Raw genomic sequence first — 20,634 nt, 5'->3', positions numbered from 1 at the left:
GAATCACAATGGTAAAAAGACCCTGAAAGGAGTTACGTACAGGTCCCCTAGCAGTAGTCAGAACGTGGGGCAGAAAATAAATCAAGAGATAAAAAAGGCACGTAAAGAAGGCAATATTACAATAATCATAGGGGACTTCAATGTGCAGGTGGACTGGGAAAATCAGGTAGGTAGTGGATCCCAAGATAAAGGAATTTGTGGAATGTCTAAGAGATGGTTTTTTTTGGAGCAGTTTGTGACACAGCTGACTAGGGAACAGGCAATTCTGGATTTGGTCATGCGTAATGAGGCAGATTTGATTAGGGAACTTAAGGTGAAGGAACACTTACGGAGCAGTGACCACAATATGATAGAATTTACCCTGCAGTTTGAGGGAGACAAAGCTGGAGTCAGATGTAACAGTATTATAATTAAATAAAGGTAACTACAAAGACATGAGGGAGGAACTGGCCAGAGTTGATTGGAAAGGGAGCCGAGCAGGGAAGACAGTGGAACAAAGGCGGGAGTTTTTGAGAGTTATTCAGGAGGCACAACAGAAATTCATTCCAAGGAGGAGGAAACATGCTAAGGGAAGGACGAGGCATCCATGGCTGACGAGGGAAGTCAAGGACAGCATAAAAGCAAAAGAAAAAGCACACAAAGTAGCAAGGATTAATGGGAAGCTTTTAAAAACGGCCAGAGGACAACTAAAAAAGCAATAAGGGGGAGAAGATGAAACAGGAGTGTAAGCTAGCTAGTAATATAAAAGAAGATAGAAAGAGTTCTTTTCAAGATATAAAAAGGTAAGAGAGAGGCAAAAATTGGACCATGGGAAAATTAAGTTGGGGAAGTAATAATAGGAAACAAAGCAGTGGCAGAGGAACTGCCAGAGCTCCAGGACAGTCAGGGGATGGACTACACCCCAGGGTTCTAAAAGAGATAGCTGAGGAAATTGTGGAGGCATTGTGGTGATCTTTCAGGAATCACTGGAGGCAGGGAGGGTACCAGAGGACTGGAAAGTAGCTAATGTAACACTGCTGTTTAACAAGGGAGGGAGGCAGCAGATGGGAAATTATAGGCCGGTTAGCCTGACTTTGCCAAGATTTGAGAGTCCATTATTAATGATGAGATCGCAGAATACTTGGAAGCGCATGATAAAGTAGAATCGAGTCAGCATGGCTTTGTCAAGGGGAGGTCATGTCTGACAAATTTATGAAAGTTCTGAGGGGGTAACAGGGAGTTTAGATAAAGGAGAGGCAGTGGACTTGATTTATTTAGATTTCCAGAAGGCCTTTGACAAGGAGATTGTTAAATAAGTGCCCATGGTGTTACAGTTAATATCTTGGCATGGACAGAGGATTGGTTGACTGGCAGAAGGCAGAGAGTGGGGATAAAGGGGTCTTTCTCAGGATGGCAGCCAGTGATTAGTGTGTGCCTCAGGGGTCAGTGCTGGAACCTCAACTTTTCACCATATATATTAATGATTTGGAGGAAGGAACTGAAGGCACCGTTGCCAAGTTTACAGATGATACAAAGATATATAGAGGGACAGTAGTATTGAGGAAGTAGGGGGGCTGCAGAAGCACTTGGACAGGTTAGGATTGTGGGTAAAGAACTGGGAGATGGAATGCAACATGGAGAAGTCTGAGGTTGTTCACTTTGGAAGGCAGGATGGAGGCATAGACTATTTTCTAAATGGGAAAATGCTTGGGAAATCAGAAACACAAAGGGACTTGGGAGTCATTGTTCAAGATTCTCTTGAAGTTAACATGCAGGTTCAGTCAGCAAATGCAATGTTAGCATTCATGTCAAAAGAGCTAAAATACAAGAGCAGGGATGTACTTCTGAGCCTGTAAATGGCTCTGGTCCGACCCCATTTGGAATACTGTGAGCAGTTTTGGGCCCCATATCTAAAGATGTGCTGGCCTTGGAAAGGGTCCAGAAGAGGTTCGCAAGAATGATCCCTGGAATGAAGAATTTGTCTTATGAGGAACGGCTGAAGACTCGGTCTGTACTCGTTGGAGTTTAGAAGGATGAGGGGGGGATCTTATTGAAACTTACAGGATACTTACAGGATAGAGTAGACGTGGAGGTGTTTTCACTAGTAGGAAAAACTAGAACCAGAGGACACAACCTCAGGCTAAAGGGACAATCCTTTAAAACAGAGGTGGGAAGGAATTTCTTCAGCCAAAGGGTGGTGTCTTCTGTGGAGCTCTTTGCCACAGAAGGCTGAGGAGGCCAGGTCATTGAGTGTCTTTAAGACAGGGATAGATAGGTTTTTGATTAATAACGGGATCAGAGGTTATGGGGAAAGAAAACAGGAGAATGGGGATGAGAAAAATATGATTGAATGGTGGAGCAGACTCAATGGGCCTAATTATGCTCCTATGATTTATGGTCTAATCCCACAACACTAATGGCCAATCCATCTAATCTGCACATCTTTGAAGTGTGGAAAGAAACCGGAGCACCCAGAAGAAACCTATGCAGACACGGGGAGAATGTGCAAACTCCACAGTCACCCAAGGCCAGAATTGAACCCAGGTCCCTGCTGCTTTGAGGCAGCAGAGTTAACCACAGTGCCACCCAATGATTTTAACAGGCCAGGTAAGAGGAGAGAGCCAAACATCTTCATAGAATGCATTATACCAAACAACAACTTGCTTTCATATAGCACAATTAATCTACTACTAACCTAATAGCACAATATGTTTGAAGAGGTGAAAGGAAAATGAATGTTGGGCGAAAGGAGGAAATATTAAAGATGATATCAAGAACTTGAACAAAGTGGTGCATTTTAAGAAGGATTTTAAACTAGGAAATGGAGAGGAGAAGCATTAGGATGGTTTACAGAGGGAATCCCTGAGCATGAGGCCTAGATACCTGAAGGCCAGGCAAATGTAAGGCAAAGGCAGCAATGAACAATATACAAGAGGCCAAACAAAAGTATACTTGAAGGGGTTAGGGGTGCTAGAGTAACATATGGAGGCAAGGAGGTGCAAGGTTGTTTAAATACAAAGATAAGTTTTAATTTTCAGACACTAGTAGCCAGAGAACCAGTGTAGATCACAGAAATAATGGCTGCGTGCAGGCCAAGATAGAGGCTGCAGAGTCTGGATGAGTTTAGATTCGCCAAAGGTGGAGAATTAGAGGCTGATCAGGACCGTTTAAAACTTGGATGAAGGTTTTCAAGGCAGGAAAGAAAATTAGGAGATGGAAGTTCCAATCTGTGTGATGAGGAGGGTATGTATAGGCAGTCATTTCAATCAATTAAAACTTGCATGGTACATTACCTTAAGGCTAACATAGAAACTAGGAGGAGGAGGCCATTCAGCTCTTTGAACCTGCTCAATCATTCAAATGACATGGCTGATCCTCGACCTCAACACCGTGCTTCCACGCTCTTCTCATACCCCTCAGCACCTTGAGCCTAGAAATCTATTTCCTTCTTAAATATATTCAGCAACTTGGCCTCCGCAGTTTTATGTGGGAGAGAATTCCAAGGGATCACGCCATCTCCTGAGTGAAGGCAATTCTTCCCACACCAGTCCTAAAATGACCTGCTCCATATCCTCAAAGTGTGACCCCCTGATCTAGAGGTGAGCCAGAGGAAACATAATCCCTATCCAGCCCTGGCCAAATGTTTATACATTCATCAATTAGATCTCCTCTCATCCTTCTGAAATTCCAGTGAGTACAGGTCCAGTCAGTTCAATCTCACCTATATGACAATCCTATCATCCCATGAACCAGCCTGGTGAACTTTCGCTGCACTCCCTCTGTGGCAAGAAAGTTGTCTCTTAGGTAAGTAGAACAAAACCGTTCACAATACTTCAGATACGATCTCACCAAAACCCTCCAGAGCTGCTTGTAAGATATCCCTGTCCCTGTACTCAAATCCTTTTGCAATAAAGGCCAATGTGACATTTAGTTTCCTAACTGTTTGTTGTGTGATTGCTTTCAATGACTGATGTACTAGGATATCCAGAACCTTTTGCACATCTATATTTCCCAATCTATCACTATCTAAATACTGTGCCAGTCTGTTTTTCCATCCAGCGGATAACTTCATATTTATCCACGTTGTACTGCATCTGCCACATATTTGCCCACTCATTCAACTTGTTTAAATCATCTTGAAGTCTTTAACATCCTCCTCACTATTCACAGTCCCTTTAAGTTTTGTGTTGTAGCAAACTTGGAAAAACTTCTTTTGTTCCCTCACCCAAATCGTTGGTGTAAATTGTGAATTGCTGGGGCTCGAGCACTGACCCTTGCAGGACCCCCTTATCTCTGCCTGCCACTTTGAAAAAGACCCATTTATTCCTACTGCTTCCTGTCTGCTAACCAATTCTCTATCCATCCCATTATATTGTCCCCAATCCAAAGCACTTCAATATTGCACTCTAACCTCTTATGTCGGACTTTATCAGACTGCAAGAATTAAGAGTTAAAGGATCAGACACTGGCACAAACAATCTGCCAATTATCTCTGTCCAAAACAATCTACCCTATATATTCAGACTATGACGCCTGATTCTGGACACCCCCATGTCATCTCATTTTCTTGTTGTTTTGTTCTCCTTAGGCTGTTGATAGCTAAACTTGCACAGCAGATCTTTCTCATTTGATCAGTACTCAGAAGTTTTGAATTATCTGTAAAAGCCTTAATGAGATTAAGCCTGAAAACCACCTGACCAGATTGATGCAGCAATGCAAATTTTGCTTCATGAGTCAGAGAAACAGAAGGTATCAACTTAATGATAGATTCAGCTAAAGCAGGGCAGTATCTGGAATTAATGACTGATTGTATTCATTTTCCTACACGCAATATTGCTGCAAATGCAAAATAATCCCAAATGCAAAGGACTGTTCAAGTCTCTGGAAACACTAATTTCTATAGATGTTGAAATATTTGGTAATTATTTCATTACTGTTCTACTCTCCAAAATAAATGGAATTATGCAGATGATAGACTCAACAGATTTGAGGTCTTGGGTGCAGGGCAAGGAGCTGCATTCCCACCAACACAAGAATTGTTGTCTAAGCTTTCCAGAGTTTATATAGTGTGATGAATGAGAGGAATTAATGGTTTGGATTTTATCAGCGGCAAGATGATAGTGCTTGACAATTCTTCAAAGCAAGCTATGCCCATTATCTAGCAATCTCTATGACATGTACTGTGCCTTTGGCAATATTAATTTGATTCTGGTGCCAATGAAAGGGATCTCAAACAGGCCATCACAATGAAGGATCTGCATGAATTCAAACCGGGAAGTAAAATTGACTATTCTTCAATTTTCAATCATTTTATGCAGAGCAAAAATTAACATGGGGGAATTCACATGGGATTAAGTTAGAAATCAAAACATCAAAATTTAAAAAAAACTAAAGATATTATCAACGGACAAAATTGGCATCCCTAAAATATAAATATAGGGGACTTAAACGAAGGCCGTAAGGTGGGCTTCCCGCAAATCTCTGGCCGCCGGATTTCCGGTGCTGTCAGCTTTGGCACAGGGTTGCATAATTTATTTGAGTGAGCATTTGCATCTTATTAACAGGCCTGAAATCTCTGATGTTCCCCCCCACCCCCCCAATATCAGACATATCGCACTTCAGAACGTTTGCGGGGAGCTGGCAGCCCGACCCCGTTGAGGTGAAGGGGGAAGGAGGAAGGGGTGGCATGGAGGGGCCCCAGGAGATCAGGGGTGAGGGGAGAGTGCCACCTGAGGGGAAGGGGAGCAGGGGTGCGTGCGCGTGCGTGTGCAGGGTATGACGCAAGTGCAGGTCAGTGGGACTAGGCAAAAAGCCGTTCTGCACAGACAAGGCGGCACAAAAGGCCTGTCTCTGAGCTGTAATTTTCTATGGTTCTAGAAACAGGCGCCGGGACGCGCACACGGGGTGGGGACGCACACGAAGGGGAGGGTAGCTGGGTGGGGACGCATGCAAAGGGGAAGGGAGCCAGAGCATGCTCGGGGGTGAGGAGGAGGGGGAGGGGAGAGGGGGCACGCACACGAGGGGGAGGGGAGCGGAGGCAAGAGTACGAGGGCATGTTCTTTGGGAAAGCTAAGTCAGGAATAGCACTTATATTTTGGAACAATGGGTAATTTCAACATAAAAGTGGACAAGTAACTAAATACACCCACTGTTTAAGTCTCTTAGTGTATTGTAACCCTTTACATTATGTTTTACGTTAGTAGTTTTTAATAATTGTTTATATGACTGGACTGGTTCCTCATTGGGTTTTACGCAAGTCCTTGCATATAAAACGCTACACACCAGCAAAAATCAGTGTTTCAAGTTGGGACACCCGTGCAGGTAACATCAGCATGGTGTGCGTGACACAGGGATAAGGGAATTTAGCTCCTACGTGAGGAAAGAGCTGCAGGGGATAATCTCCTTGGAACACATGCCATTGAGGGGATAAGGTAGAGATAGGAAGACTGTTTGCAGAAGTTAAAATTGAGAAATTTTGAGCTAGGAGATGCAGAGAGGAATGCAAAAGGAGAAGTTTTTTTTTGCACAGGACATGGTAATGACCTAGAAGTTGCTCCTTAGGAAAGTGGTCTAAGCAGAGACAATGAATGATTTTCAAGGTAAATGGGTGGGCATTTGAGGGAAATAAACTTGCAAGATGGTGAATATATAGTGGGGACAGTTTTCCACAGAAAACTGACATGAACTCAATGGGCCAAATGGCCCCCTTCAGTGTCATTACAAAATCGTAGAAACCCCACAGTGCAGAAAGAGGCCACTGGGCCCATCGAGTCTACACCAACCACAATCCCACCAGGCCCTACCCCCATATCCTTACACATTCACCCACTAATCCCTCTAACCTATGCATCTCAGTGCACTAAGGGGCAATTTTAGCATGGCCAATTGACCCAACCCGCACATCTTTGGACTATGGGAGGAAACTGGAGCACCCGGAGGAAACCCACGCAGACATAAGGAGAATGTGCAAACTTCACACAGACAGTGACCCGAAACGGGAATCGAACCCAGGTTCCTGGAGCTGTGAAGCAGCAGTGCTAACCACTGTGCTACCGTGCCACCCAACAGCTAGATGGACTTTATCTCCTTTCTATTTGTGGCCTGTAGTATCCATAATAGGTATTATTTTGTGCAATAATCCAAACCAAATAGAAATGACCACTGAACATGACTCCTCACAAGTTCTACAGTTTGTTTTAAATCAATATTGACACCACAGAAAATGACATCTCAGAATCAGGCCTTTTGGCCCTTGTCTGTGCCAAACCATTTTTTGCCTAGTCCCACTGACCTGCACTTGAACCATATCCCTCCACACCCCTCTCATCCATGAACCCATCCAAGTTTTTTTCAAATTTTAGAAGTGACTCTGCATTTACCACTTTATCTGGACAGCTCATTCCACACTCCCACCACTCTCTGCATGAAGAAGCCCCTGCTAATATTCCCTTTAAACTTTTCTCCTTTCACCCTCAACCCATGCCCTCTGGTTTTTTTCTCCCCTAGCCTCAGTGGAAAAAGCCTGCTTGATTCACTATCTATACCCATCAAAATCTTATACACCTCTATCAAATCTACCCTCATTCTTCTATGCTTCAGGGAATAAAGTCCTAACCTATTCAATCTCTCTCTGTAACTCAGCTTCTCAAGTCCCGGCAACATCCTTTGTGAACCTTCCCTGCACTCTTTCAAACTTATGTACATCCTTCCTGTAACTAGGTGACCAAAACTGTACACAATACTCTAAATTCGGCCTCACCAATGCCTTATACAACCTTACCATACTCTGATTTATAAAGGCCAATATACCAAAAGCACTCTTTATGACTCTATCCACCTGTGATGTCACTTTTAAGGAATTCTGTACCTGTATTCCCAGATCCCTCTGTTCAACTGCACTCTTCAGAGTCCTACCATTTACCCTGTACGTTCTACTTTGGTTTGTCCTTCCAAAATGCAATACCTCAGTTGTCTGCATTAAATTCCATTTGCCATTTATCAGCCCATTTTTCCAGTTCGTCCAAATCCCTTTGCAAGCTTTGAAAACCATCCTCACTGTCCACTGCACCTCCAATCTTTGTATCATCAGCAAATTTGCTGATCCAAATTACCACATTATCATCCAGATCACTGATACAGATGACAAACAACAATGGATACAACACCGATCCCTGCAGCACACCACTCGTCACAGGCCTCCACTCAGAGAAGCAATCCTTCATAACCACACTCTGGCTTCTTCCATTGAGCCAGTGTCTAATCCAGTTTACTACCTCCCCGTGTACAGTCCTAGCGACTGAACCTTCCTAACTAACCTCCCATGAGGGGCCTTGTCAAAGGCCTTGTTGAAATCCAGGTAGACAACATCCACTGCCTTCCCTTGATCCACTTTCCAGGAAACCTCCTCGAAAAACTCTGATAAATTGGTCAAGCATGACCTACCACGCACAAAGCCATGTTGACTCTCCCTAATAAGTCCATGTCTATCCAAATATTTGTAGATCCTATCCCTTATCACACCTTCCAATAACTTGCCCACCACCGACGTCAAACTTACTGGCCTATAATTTCCCGGATTTCTTTTGGAACCTTTTTTAAGCAACGGAACAACATGAGCCACCCTCCAATCATCCGGCACCTCCCCCGTGCGTACTGACATTTTAAATATGTCTGCCACTGCCCCTGCAAGTCCACTACTAGCCTCCCTCAAGGTCCGTGGGAATACACTGTCCAGTACTGGGGATTTATCCACTCTGATTTGCTCAAGACAGCCAGCACCTCCTCCCTTTTAAATCTGTAAAGGTTCCATGACCTCCCTACCTGTTTACCCTATTTCCGTAGACTCCATGCCAGTTTCCTCAGTAAATACGGATGCAAAAAACCCATTTAGTATCTCCCCCATCTCTTTTGGTTCCATACACAGTCTGCCACTCTGGTCTTCAAGAGGACAAATTTTATCCCTCACTATCCTTTTGCTCCTAACATACCTACAGAAGCTCTTTGGATTTTCCTTCATTCTGTCTGCCAAAGCAACCTCATGTCTTCTTTTAGCTCTCCTGATTTCCCTCTTAAGTAGCTTCTTGTACTTTTTATACTCCGAGCATCTGATCTGTTCCTTGCTGCTTGTACATTTCATACAACTCTCTCATCCTCTTCATCAGTGTTACAATCTCCCTTGGGAACCAAGGTTCCTTATTTCTATTTACTTTGCCTTTAATCCTGACAGGAACATACAAACACTGCACTCTCAAAATTTCTCCTTTCCATTTACATCCTTACCAGAGCACAGTCTGTGCCAATCCACACTTCCCAGATCCCTTCTCATTTCATCAAATTTGGCCTTCTTCCAGTTCAGAACTTCAACCCAAGGACCAGATCTATCCTTATCCATGATCAGGTTGAAATTAATGGCATTATGATCATTGGATCCAAAGTGTTGCCTCACACTCACATCCATCACCTGCCCTAACTCATTTCCCAATAGGAGAACCAATATCGCATCCTCTCTAGTTGGCACCTCAATATACTGATGTAGAAAATTCTCCTGAACACATTTTACAAACTCTACCCCATCTAAATCTTTAACACTATGCGAGTCCCAATCTATATGTGGAAAATTAAAATCCCCTATTATCACAACTTTGTGTTTCTTGCACTTGTCAGCTATCTCTGGGCTGATTTGCTCCTCCAATTCTCACTAACTATTGGGTGGTCTATAATACAACCCCATTAATGTGGTCATACCTTTCCTGTTTCTCAGCTCCACCCATAGGGCCTCGGCAGACAAGCTCCCTAATCTATTCTGCCTGAGTACTGCTGTAACATTTTCCCTGACCAACAATGCCACCCCCAACCTTTTATATCTCTGCCTCTATCACGCCTGAAACATTGGAACCCTGGAACATTGAGCTGCCAGTCCTGACCCTCCTGTAGCCAAGTTTCACTAATGGCTATAATGTCATATTTCCACGTGTCAATCCACACCTTCAGCTCATCTGCCTTCCCTACAATACTCCTTGCATTGAAGTAGACACACCTCAAAAGATTATTTCCACCACACTCGACCCTTCCATTTGTGATTTTGCTTGAACTAACCATTTTAAAAAGTAAAACTTTATGCACATCTCCTTTTCTTTCCTTAATTTTCTAATTACCTTGCAGACAGTATTAATTCCCCATGTGGTGAAATGTGCTGCAGCTCACCAACTTTATTTAAGAACCTAAGAACTAGGAGTAGGAGTGAGGGGCCATCTGGCCCTGCAAGCCTGTTCAACCATTCAATAAGATCCTGGCTGATCTTTTCGCGGACTCAGTTCCACTTGCCCACCCATTCACCATAACCCTTAATTCCTTTACTGTTCAAAAATTTATCTATCCTTGCCTTAAAAACATTCAACGAGGTAGCCTCAACTGCTTCACTGCGCAGGGAATTCCACAGACTCACAAGTTCTTCCTCAACTCAGTTCTAAATCTGCTTCCCCTTATTTTGAAGCTATGCCCCTTGTTCTAGTTTCACCCGCAAATGAAAACAACTTCCCTGCTTCTACCTTATCTATTCCCTTCATAATCTTATAGAACATAGAACATAGAACATAGAACATTACAGCGCAGAACAGGCCCTTCGGCCCACGATGTTGCGCCGACCAGTTACAAAAACAATGACCCACTAGCCTATACCAATCCCTTTTCGTCCATATGTTTCTATAAGATCTCCCCTCATTCTTCTGAATTCCAATGAGTATTGCCCCAGTCTACTCAGTCTCTCCTCAACCCTCTCAACTCTGGAATCAACCTAGGGAATCTCCTCTGCACTCCCTCCAGTGCCAGTATATCCTTTCTCAAGTAAGGAGACCAAAACTGTACACAGTCCTCCAGGTGTGGCCTCACCAGCACCTTATACAGCTGGAACATAATCTTACTGTTTTGAAACTCCATCCCTCTAACAATGAAGGACAAAATACATTTGCCTTCTTAATTACCTGCTGCACCTGCAAACCAACTCCTTGAGATTCCTGCACAAGGACACCCAAGTCCCTCTGCACAGCAGCATGCTGCAATATTTTATCATTTAAATAATAATCCATTTTGCTGTTACTCCTAACAAAATAGATGACCTCACATTTACCAACATTGTACTCCATCTGCCAGACCCTCACCCACTCACTTAGACTATCAGCATCCTCTGCACATTTTGCTCTACCACCTATCTTAGTTTCATCTGCGAATTTTGACACTTGCTCCCCAACTCCAAATCATCTATGTAAATTGTAAACAATTGCAGTCCCAACACTGATCCCTGAGGCACACCACTAGTCACTGATCGCCAACCAGAAAAATCACCCATTTAGCCCACCCCTTGCTTTGTGAGTTAACCAATCCTCTATCCATGCTAACACATTACCCGTAACACTATGCACCTTTATCTTATGTAGCAGTCTTTGGTGCAGCACCTTGTCAAATAGAACACAGAACATTACAGCGCAGTACAGGCCCTTCAGCCCTCGATGTAGCGCCGACCAGTGCAACCAATCTAATGGCCCTCTAACCCCAACTATTCCAATGTTATCCATATGCCTATCCACTGACCATTTGAACAATCTTAAAGTTGGCAAGTCCACAACTGCTGCAGGCAGGGCATTCCACGCCCTTACTACCCTGTGAGTAAAGAACCTACCTCTGATATCCGTCCTATAATTACCACCCCTCAATTTAAAGCTATGTCCCCTCGTGGTAGCCATCACCATCCGAGGAAAAAGGCTCTCACTATCCACCCTATCTAACCCTCTGATCATCTTGTATGCCTCAATTAGGTCACCTCGTAACCTTCTTCTCTCTAACAAAAATAACCTCAAGTCCCTCAGCCTTTCCTCATAAGACCTTCCCACCATACCAGGCAACACCCTGGTAAACCTCCTCTGCACCCTTTCCAATGCCTCCACATCCTCCTTATAATGCGGCGACCAGAACTGTACGCAATACTCCAAGTGCAGCCACACCAGAGTTTTGTACAGTTGCAACATGACCTCACGGCTCCAAAATTCAATCCCTCTACCAATAAAAAGCTAACACACCGCACACCTTCTTAATAACCTTATCAACCTGGGCGCCAACTTTCAGGGATCTACGCACATGTACATCGAGATCTTTCTGCTTGTCAACACTACTAAAAGTCCTTCCATTAGCCCTATATTCTGTACTCCTATTATTCTTACCAAAAAGTGAATCACCTCACTTTTCCGCATTAAACTCCATTTGCCACCTCTCGGCCCAGCTCTGCAGCTTATCTATGTCCCTCTGCAAACTGTAACATCCATTCTCACTGTCTACAACTCCTCTGACTTTAGAGTCATCCGCAAATTTACTAATCCATCCTTTTACACCCTCATCTAGGTCATTTATAAAAATGACGAACAGCAGTGGCCCCAAAACAGATCCCTGAGGTACACTACTTGTAATTGAACTCCAGTTTGAATATTTCCCATCAACCACCACCCTCTGCCTTCTATCAGCTAGCCAATGCCTGATCCAAACTGCTAAATCACCCTTAATCCCATGCATCTGCATTTTCTGCAGTAGCCTACCATGAGGAACCTTATCAAACGCTTTGCTAAAATCCATATACACCACGTCAACTGCCTTACCCTTATCCACCTCTTTGGTCACCTTTTCAAAAAACTCGATAAGGTTTGTGAGGCACGACCTACCCTTCACAAAACCGTGTAGACTATCTCTAATCAATTTATTTCTCTTGAGATGATTATAAATCCTATCCCTTATAATTCTTTCCAAAACTTTGCCCACAACAGAAGTAAGGCTCACCGGTCTATAATTCCCAGGATGGAACAAGGAGACAACATTTGCTATCCTCCAGTCTTCCGGCACTATACCTGTAGCCAATGACAACATGAATATCAAAGCCAAAGGCTCTGTAATCTCCTCCCTGGCCTCCCAGAGAATCCTCGGGTAAATCCCATCCGGCCCAGGGGACTTATCTATTTTCATACTCTTAAGAATTGCTAACATCTCCTCCTTATGTACCTCAATCCCATCTAGTCTAAAAGCCTGTATCTCAGTATTCTCCTCGACTACATTGACTTTTTCCTGCTCGAATACTGAAAAAATATTCATTCAGTGCCTCCCCTATCTCTTCAGGCTCCACGCACAACTTCCCACTACTGTCTCTGACTGGACCTAATCTTGCCCTAACCAATCTTTTATTCTTGACATACCTATAGAAAGCTTTAGGGTTCTCCTTGATCCTGTCCGCCAAAGTCTTCTCATGTCCTCTTCTAGCTCTTCTTAACACTCTTTAGCTCTTTCCTGACTAATTTATAACTCTCCAGTGCCCTAACTGAGCCTTTGTGTCTCATTTTTACATAAGCCTCCTTCTTCCTCTTCACCAGAGATTCAACTTCTTTAGTACACCACGGTTCCCTCGCTCGACCACTTCCTCCCTGCCTAACAGGTACATATTTATCAAGGACTCACAGTAGCTGCTCCTTGAATAAGCTCCACCTTTCAGTTGTTCCCAGCCCCCGCAGTTTCTTACTTCAACCTATGTATCCTAAATCTTGCCTAATAGCCTCAGAATTACCTTTCCCCCAGCTATAACTTCTGCCCTTCGGTATATATCTACCTCTTTCCATCACTAAGGCTAACGTAACCGAATTGTGGTCACTATCACCAAAGTGCTCACCTACCTCCAAGTCTAACACCTGGTCTGGTTCATTACCCAACACCAAATCCAACGTAGCTTCACCTCTTGTTGGCCTATCTGCATACTGTGTCAGGAAACCTTCCCGCACACATTGGACAAAAACTGACCCCTCTAACGTGTGTGAACTATAGCTTTTCCAATCGATATTTGTAAAGTTAAAGTCCCCCATAACAACTACCCTGTTAATTCCGCACCTATCCAGGATCATCTTTGCAATCCTTTCCCTCTACATCTCTGGAACTTTTTGGAGGCCTATAAAAAACTCCCAGCAGGGTGACCTCTCCTTTCTTGTTCCTAATCGCAGCCCATACTACCTCAATAGACAGGTCCACATCAAACATCCTTTCCGCCACCATAATACAGTCCTTGACTAACAATGCCACGCCTCCCCCTCTTCTACCACCTTCTCTGCTCTGACTGAAACATCTGAACCCTGGAACCTGCAACAACCATTCCTGTCCCTGCTCTATCCATGTCTCTGAAATGGCCACAACATTGAAGTCCCAGGCACCAATCCAAGTTCATCAGGCAAGTTCATCCACCTTATTGCGTATGCTCCTCGCATTAAAGTATAAAAACCACCCTCCCGCCTGCCAATACTCTGCTGCGACCTAGAAACCTTATCCATGACCTCCCTATTCTCATCCTCCTGTACACTGGAGCTACAATTCAGGTTCCCATCCCCCTCTGAATCAGTTTAAACCCCCCAGAATAGCAAATGCCTTCTGGAAATCCAGATACACCACATCCACAGTTTCCCTATTGTCCACTGCACATGTAATGTTCTCAAAGAATTCCACCAAATTAGTCAAACATGACCTTCCCTTCATGGATCCATGCTGCATCTTCCCAATGGACCAATTTATATCCAGATGTCTTGCTATTTCTTCCTTGATAATAGATCCAAGCATTTTCCCTACAGAAGTTAAGCTAACCGGCCTACAGTTATCCGCCTTTTGTCTACTTTTTTTAAAAAAACAGTGGCATCACATTTGCTGTTTTCCAATCTGCAGGAACCACCCCAGAGTCCAGTGAATTTTGGTAAATTACCACTAGTGCATTTGCGATTTCTCCCACCACCTCTTTTAGTACACTGGGATGCATTCCATCAGGACCAGGAGGCTTGTCCATCTTTAGCCCCATTAACTTGCCCAACACTACCTCTTTCATGATAATGATAGTTTCTTGCTTCTCACCTGCATAGCCTTGCTGTCATCAATTTTTGGCACATTGTGTCTTCCACTGTGAAGACCAACACAAAACACCTGTTCAATGTCTCAGCCATTTTCTCATTTCCAGTTATTACAGCCCCCTTCTCATCCTCTAAAGGACCAACGTTTAGCCATTCTTTTTCGTTTTATATATTTGTAGAAACGTTTGCTTTTTGTTTTTTTATATTCTGAGCTAGTTTACTCCCACAATTCATCCTTTTTCTTTATAGCTTTTTTCCTGGCTTTCTGCTGACCTTCAAAGATTTCCTAATCCTCTAGTTTCCTACTAATCTTTGCCACTTTGTACGGATTTTTTCAATTTGATACCCTCCTTTATTTCCTTAGATATCTATGGCTCATTATCTCTTTTTCTACAGTTCTTCCTTATCATTGATATATAATTTTGTTGAGCACTGTGAAAGATCGCTTTGAAAGTCCTCCACTGTCCCACCATAAAGTTTTTGCTCCCAGTTTACCTTAACCAACTCTTCCCTCATCCCTTTGTAGTCTCCTTTACCATGCTTCATGCACATCAAACCCATCGTACACTGCCTCAGATTTCTCTCCCTTGATCCCTCCTATTTCTGACTGTTTTTATTGTGTTGCTGTTATCCTCTCCCAGCCGTCAGTTTACCGAGCATTGTCTAATGCCGTTGCCATCTTCTTTCCAAATTAGTTTGAACCCTCACCCATACCACTGGATAACGGTTCAGCAAGAACATTCACTTTGATCCTTCCTGACCCAAATCAACTCCCAATGCACTCTTTCTAATCAAGATCTATTCTCATTATCTATATGCCTTCGTTCCTACTATAACCATTGAGTGTTCTCTTTCCTGATCTATTTTATTTAATTCAAGTTTTATGAACCATTGTAGTGGGATCTGAACCCAGGTTCTCACAGCATTACCCTGGGTCTAGGGAAAAAAGCACTGCACCACCGTCTTCCCCTTCTTAAACAATTTGCTACCCATGTCAGATGGTTGATGTCAATTCTATGTGCTTCCAAATTTTGCAGTCTCTTACATGGAGCTTTACTGAATGAGTGCTAGAAGTCCATGCACACACATCTTCACCATCTCCTGAGATTAAACGGTCTCCCCAAAACAGTAATCATCACAATCAGAAACCATTACATTTTCTTCAGTAGATATATTGCTGAAATTAAGCTGAAACTTCTGGAAGAATAGTTCATGGATTGAATACAAATTATTTTTCTTTGCTCCTTTCCACAGCTTCGGAGGGCTTTGAATCAAGGGCACATTTTCAAACACTCAACTGTGGATGAGAGAAAATGTAAATGCCTGGTATTTTTAATGGACAACGAAGTGCTCTTGGAAATTACTTAGCTGCAAGACATTATGATTTTATTACTATGACAAAGTAACTGATTATGCTGTTGTAAGACAATATCATCTCTGAATGTTAAAAAAAAGCTGTAAACAACATACTTATTGACCAGGGGCGTTTATTTTATAGCAGGTGATACTTTAAACCTAACCACAGAATTGCATGGCAAAGTTTTTTGGGAGTAAACAAAACCATTGGATAAAACTGCCTACTCACCACATTGAGTGTTTTTATCTCCATAATTTGGTTGCTTCTTTTTCTTCTTCTTCTGTTTCGCTTCCCTTTCTTTTTCATCATCACTGAAATCCAGAGCCTATTAAAGACCATAATCATTTGGTTTATGACTAATTCTTACATTTCATGGCTTCCTGTCACACTTAGAAACGCAGTAATCAACCACACATGGCTTTTAAATGAGACATCTGTGTTATCTAAAAACCTCTTAATCTTATTTTAATGGCATTACTACTGAACTTGAACATAAGCATAAGGACATTAAGGCATATGGAGGATCTGTTACCTAGACAAAAAACTCTCAAAAGATGTGTATTGTATAATGTTCCATATTTGAAATTTAAATTTATTACATTACTATCTCAACTGGAACTTAATTTAGTTTCTATTAGGATGCACAGCAGAAAAAAGAATGCAATGGCTTCAGCAGCAGCAGTCAAAAGAACTCAGATAGAGGTGAGCACAAATCCAACTAGAAATTAAATTTCATCATGAAACACATCAGGAAAATTTACATAATACAAAAATACTTAGTTGAACTGGCAGCCCTCAATTTGTCTTGCAATTAGTCCCATTTAATTCCCCGTCAAAGACCAGATAGCCTTTAGCATTTCAACCAAATTTATAAAGGACCACGAAGTAAGGAGGTGTGGGATAGAAGGAAACTTGGCCAATTAAGAACATAAGAGCATAAGAACATAAGAAATAGGAGCAGGAGTAGGCCATCCAGCCCTTCGAGCCTTCCCCGCCATTCAATAAGATCATGGCTGATCTGTTGTGGCTCAGTTCCACTTTCCCGCCCTCTCCCCATAACCCTTAATCCCCTCTCTTATCAAAAACCCATCAACCCGCGTCTTAAAAATATTTAGCGAGGCAGCCTCCACCACTTCAACGGGCAGAGAATTCCAGAGATTCACCACCCTTTGAGTGAAGAAGTTCCTCCTCAACTCCGTTCTAAACCGCCTCCCCTTTATCTTGAGGCTGTGCCCCCTAGTCCTACTGTCTTTTTTGAGCGGGAAGAGTCTCTCCACCTCTATCCTATCCATCCCATTCATCATCTTATACGTCTCAATGAGATCTCCCCTCATTCTTCTAAACTCTAATGAGTACAAGCCTAGTTTATTCAGCCTCTCCTCATAGCTCAATCCCCTCAACTCTGGTATCAGCCTAGTAAACCTCCTCTGCACTCCCTCCAGGGCCAAAATATCCTTGCGCAGGTGCGGCGCCCAAAACTGCACACAGTACTCCAGCTGCGGCCTCACCAATGCCCTATACAGCTGCAGCAAGACCTCCCTACTTTTATATTCAATCCCCCTCGCTATGAAGGCCAGCATCCCATTCGCCTTCCTGACCACCTGCTGCACCTGCAAGCTGGGTTTTTGCGACTCATGCACAAGGACCCCGAGGTCCCTCTGCACCGTCGCCTGCTGCAGTTTTTCGCCACGTAAGTAATAGTCCTTCCTACCATTCTTCCTACCAAAGTGGACCACCTCACACTTGCCAACATTAAATTCCATTTGCCATTTCCTGGCCCATTCGCCCAGCCTATCTAGATCCTTCTGCAGACTCTCCACACCCTCCGCACAATTTGCCTTTCCCCCAATCTTGGTGTCATCAGCAAATTTCGACACCCTGCACTCGGTTCCCTCCTCCAGATCATCTATATAAATTAGATAAGTAACTGGCTGTGTCATAGAAACCAGAGGGTGGTGGTGGAGGGAAAATTTTCAGACTGGAGACCAGTTACTAGTGATGTACCACAGGGATCAGTGTTGGGTCCTCTGCTATTTGTGATTTTTATCAATGACTTGGAAAAGGGGGCTGAAGGGTGGGTTAGTAAATTTGCTGATGACACCAAGATTGGTGGAGTAGTGGATGAGGTGGAGGGCTCTTGTAGGCTGCAAAGAGACATTGATAGGATACAAAGCTGGGCAGAAAAGTGGCAAATGGAGTTTAACCCTGATAAGTGCGAGGTGATTCATTTTGGTAGGACAAACTTGAATGCAGATTCCAGGGTCAACAGCAGGGTTCTGAAGAATGTGGAGGAACAGAGAGATGTTGGGGCTCATATCCACAGATCTCTGAAGGTTGCCACTCAAATGGATAGAGCCGTGAAGAAGGCTTACAGTGTGTTGGTGTTTATTAACAGGGGGTTTGAGTTTAAGAGCCGTAGGGTTATGCTGCAACCGTACCGGACCTTGGTGAGACCACATTTGGAATATTGCGTGCCGTCTAGTCACCTCACTATAAGGAAGATGTGGAAGCATTGGAGAGAGTGCAGAGGAGATTTACCAGGATGCTGCCTGGTTTGGAGGCTAGGTCTTATGAGGAAAAGTTGAGGGAGCTGGGGCTTTTTTCTTTGGAGCGGAGGATGAGAGGTGACTTAATAGAGGTTTATAAGATGATGAGAGGGATAGATAGAGTGGACGTGCAGAGACTGTTTCCTTGGATGGATGTAGCTGTTACTAGGGGGCATAACTTTAAGGTTCATGGCGGGAGACATAGGAGGGATGTCCGAGGTACATTCTTTACTCGGAGTGGTTGGGATGTGGAATGCACTGCCTGCTGTGATAGTGGAGTCAGACACTTTAGGAACTTTCAAGCAGTTATTGGATAGGTACATGGAGCATTCCAGAATTATAGGGAGTGGGATAGCTTGATTTTGGGTTTGGACAAAGCTCGGCACAACATTGAGGGCCGAAGGGCCTGTACTGTGCTGTACTGTTCTATGTTTCGATATTTCTACACATTGTGCCAATAGTATGAATAGGACCACAGGTTCTCTGCTTTTTTTTGAAGTTATCCAAAATAACAAACTAAAGAACAAAATTACAGCACAGGAACAGGTCCTTCAGCCTGCACCAATCATGCTGCCCGACTTAATTAAAACCTTCTGGGGACCATATCCCTCTATTCCCATCCTATTCACGTATATGTTAAGATGCCCCTTAAAACTAATGTATAGTATCAGAAGGACCTTGGAGTCCGGGTCCATAGGACTCTTAAATCGGCCTCGCAGGTAGAGGATGTGGTCAAGAAGGTGTATGGTGTACTAGCCTTCATTAATCGAGGGATTGAGTTTAGGAGTCAGGAGATAATGCTGCAGCTTTATAAGACCCTAGTCAACCCCACTTGAAGTACTGTGTGCAGTTCTGGTCGCCTCATTACAAGAAAGATGTGGAAGCTATTGAAAGGGTGCAGTGGAGATTTACAAGGATGTTGCCTGGATTGGGTGGCATGCCTTTGAGGATAGGTTGAGGGAGCTTGGTCTTTTCTCCCTGGTGAGACGAAGGATGAGAGGAGACCTGATAGAGGTTTATAAGATGTTGTGAGGTATAGATCGGGTGGATTCTCAGAGGCTATTTCCCAGGGCTGAAATGGTCGCTACGAGAGGACACAGGTTTAAGGTGCTCGAGAGTAGGTACAGAGGAGATGTCAGGGGTAAGTTTTTCACTCAGAGGGTGGTGGGTGAGTGGAATTGGCTGCCATCGGTGGTGGTGGAGGAGGCGAACTTGTTGGGGTCTTTTAAGAGACTTCTGGATGAGTACATAGGATTTAAATGAGATTGAGGGTTATAGATAGGCCTAGTAGGTAGGGATATGATCAGTGCAACTTGTGGGCTGAAGGGCCTGTTTGTGCTGTAGTTTTCTACATTCTACGTATCTGTTTCCACTATTTCGCCAGCAACAAGTTCCAAGCACCCACCATCCTCTGTGTAAAAAATCTGCCTTGTACATCTTCTTTAAACGTTGCTCCTCCCATCCAAAGGCTGTGCCCCCTCGTAACTGACTCGTCCACACTGGGAAAAAGTGACTACCCACTCTGTCCATGCCTCTCAATCTTGTAGTCTAACAGGTCATCCTTCAACCTCCGTCATTCCAGTGAGAACAAACCAAGTTTCCCCAACTTCTCCTCATAGCTGATGCCCTCCATACCAGGCAACATCCTAGTAAATATTTTCTGTACCCTCTCCAAAACCTCCATTTCTTTCTGATAGAGTAGCAACCAGAATTGAACACTAATTCCACGTGCGGCCTAACTAAGGTTCTATAAAGCTGCAACATGACTTGCCAATTTTTAAACTCAGTGCTCGATCCGATGAAGGCAAGCATGCCGTATGCCTTTTTGACTACCTTCTCCACC

General features: G+C 43.6%; 1 protein-coding gene across 2 annotated transcripts in view; it reads right to left on the bottom strand.

Annotated features, from left to right (window-relative positions):
* Nucleotides 1-20,634, bottom strand: part of naf1 (nuclear assembly factor 1 homolog (S. cerevisiae)) — a 195,620-nt gene that overhangs the window by 8,449 nt on the left and 166,537 nt on the right. For both annotated transcript variants that reach the window (XM_080193425.1, XM_080193431.1), the window contains one exon: nucleotides 16,474-16,570. In XM_080193425.1, coding sequence (XP_080049551.1) covers nucleotides 16,474-16,570 — 97 coding nt within the window. The remainder of the gene's footprint in view (nucleotides 1-16,473; nucleotides 16,571-20,634) is intronic.

Source organism: Carcharhinus amblyrhynchos, chromosome 1 (assembly GCF_965287045.1).
Source record: "Carcharhinus amblyrhynchos chromosome 1, sCarAmb.v2.hapA, whole genome shotgun sequence".
Lineage (NCBI taxonomy): Eukaryota > Metazoa > Chordata > Chondrichthyes > Carcharhiniformes > Carcharhinidae > Carcharhinus > Carcharhinus amblyrhynchos.
Note: the sequence above shows the minus strand (reverse complement) of the source record. Positions and strands in the feature narration are given on the sequence as shown.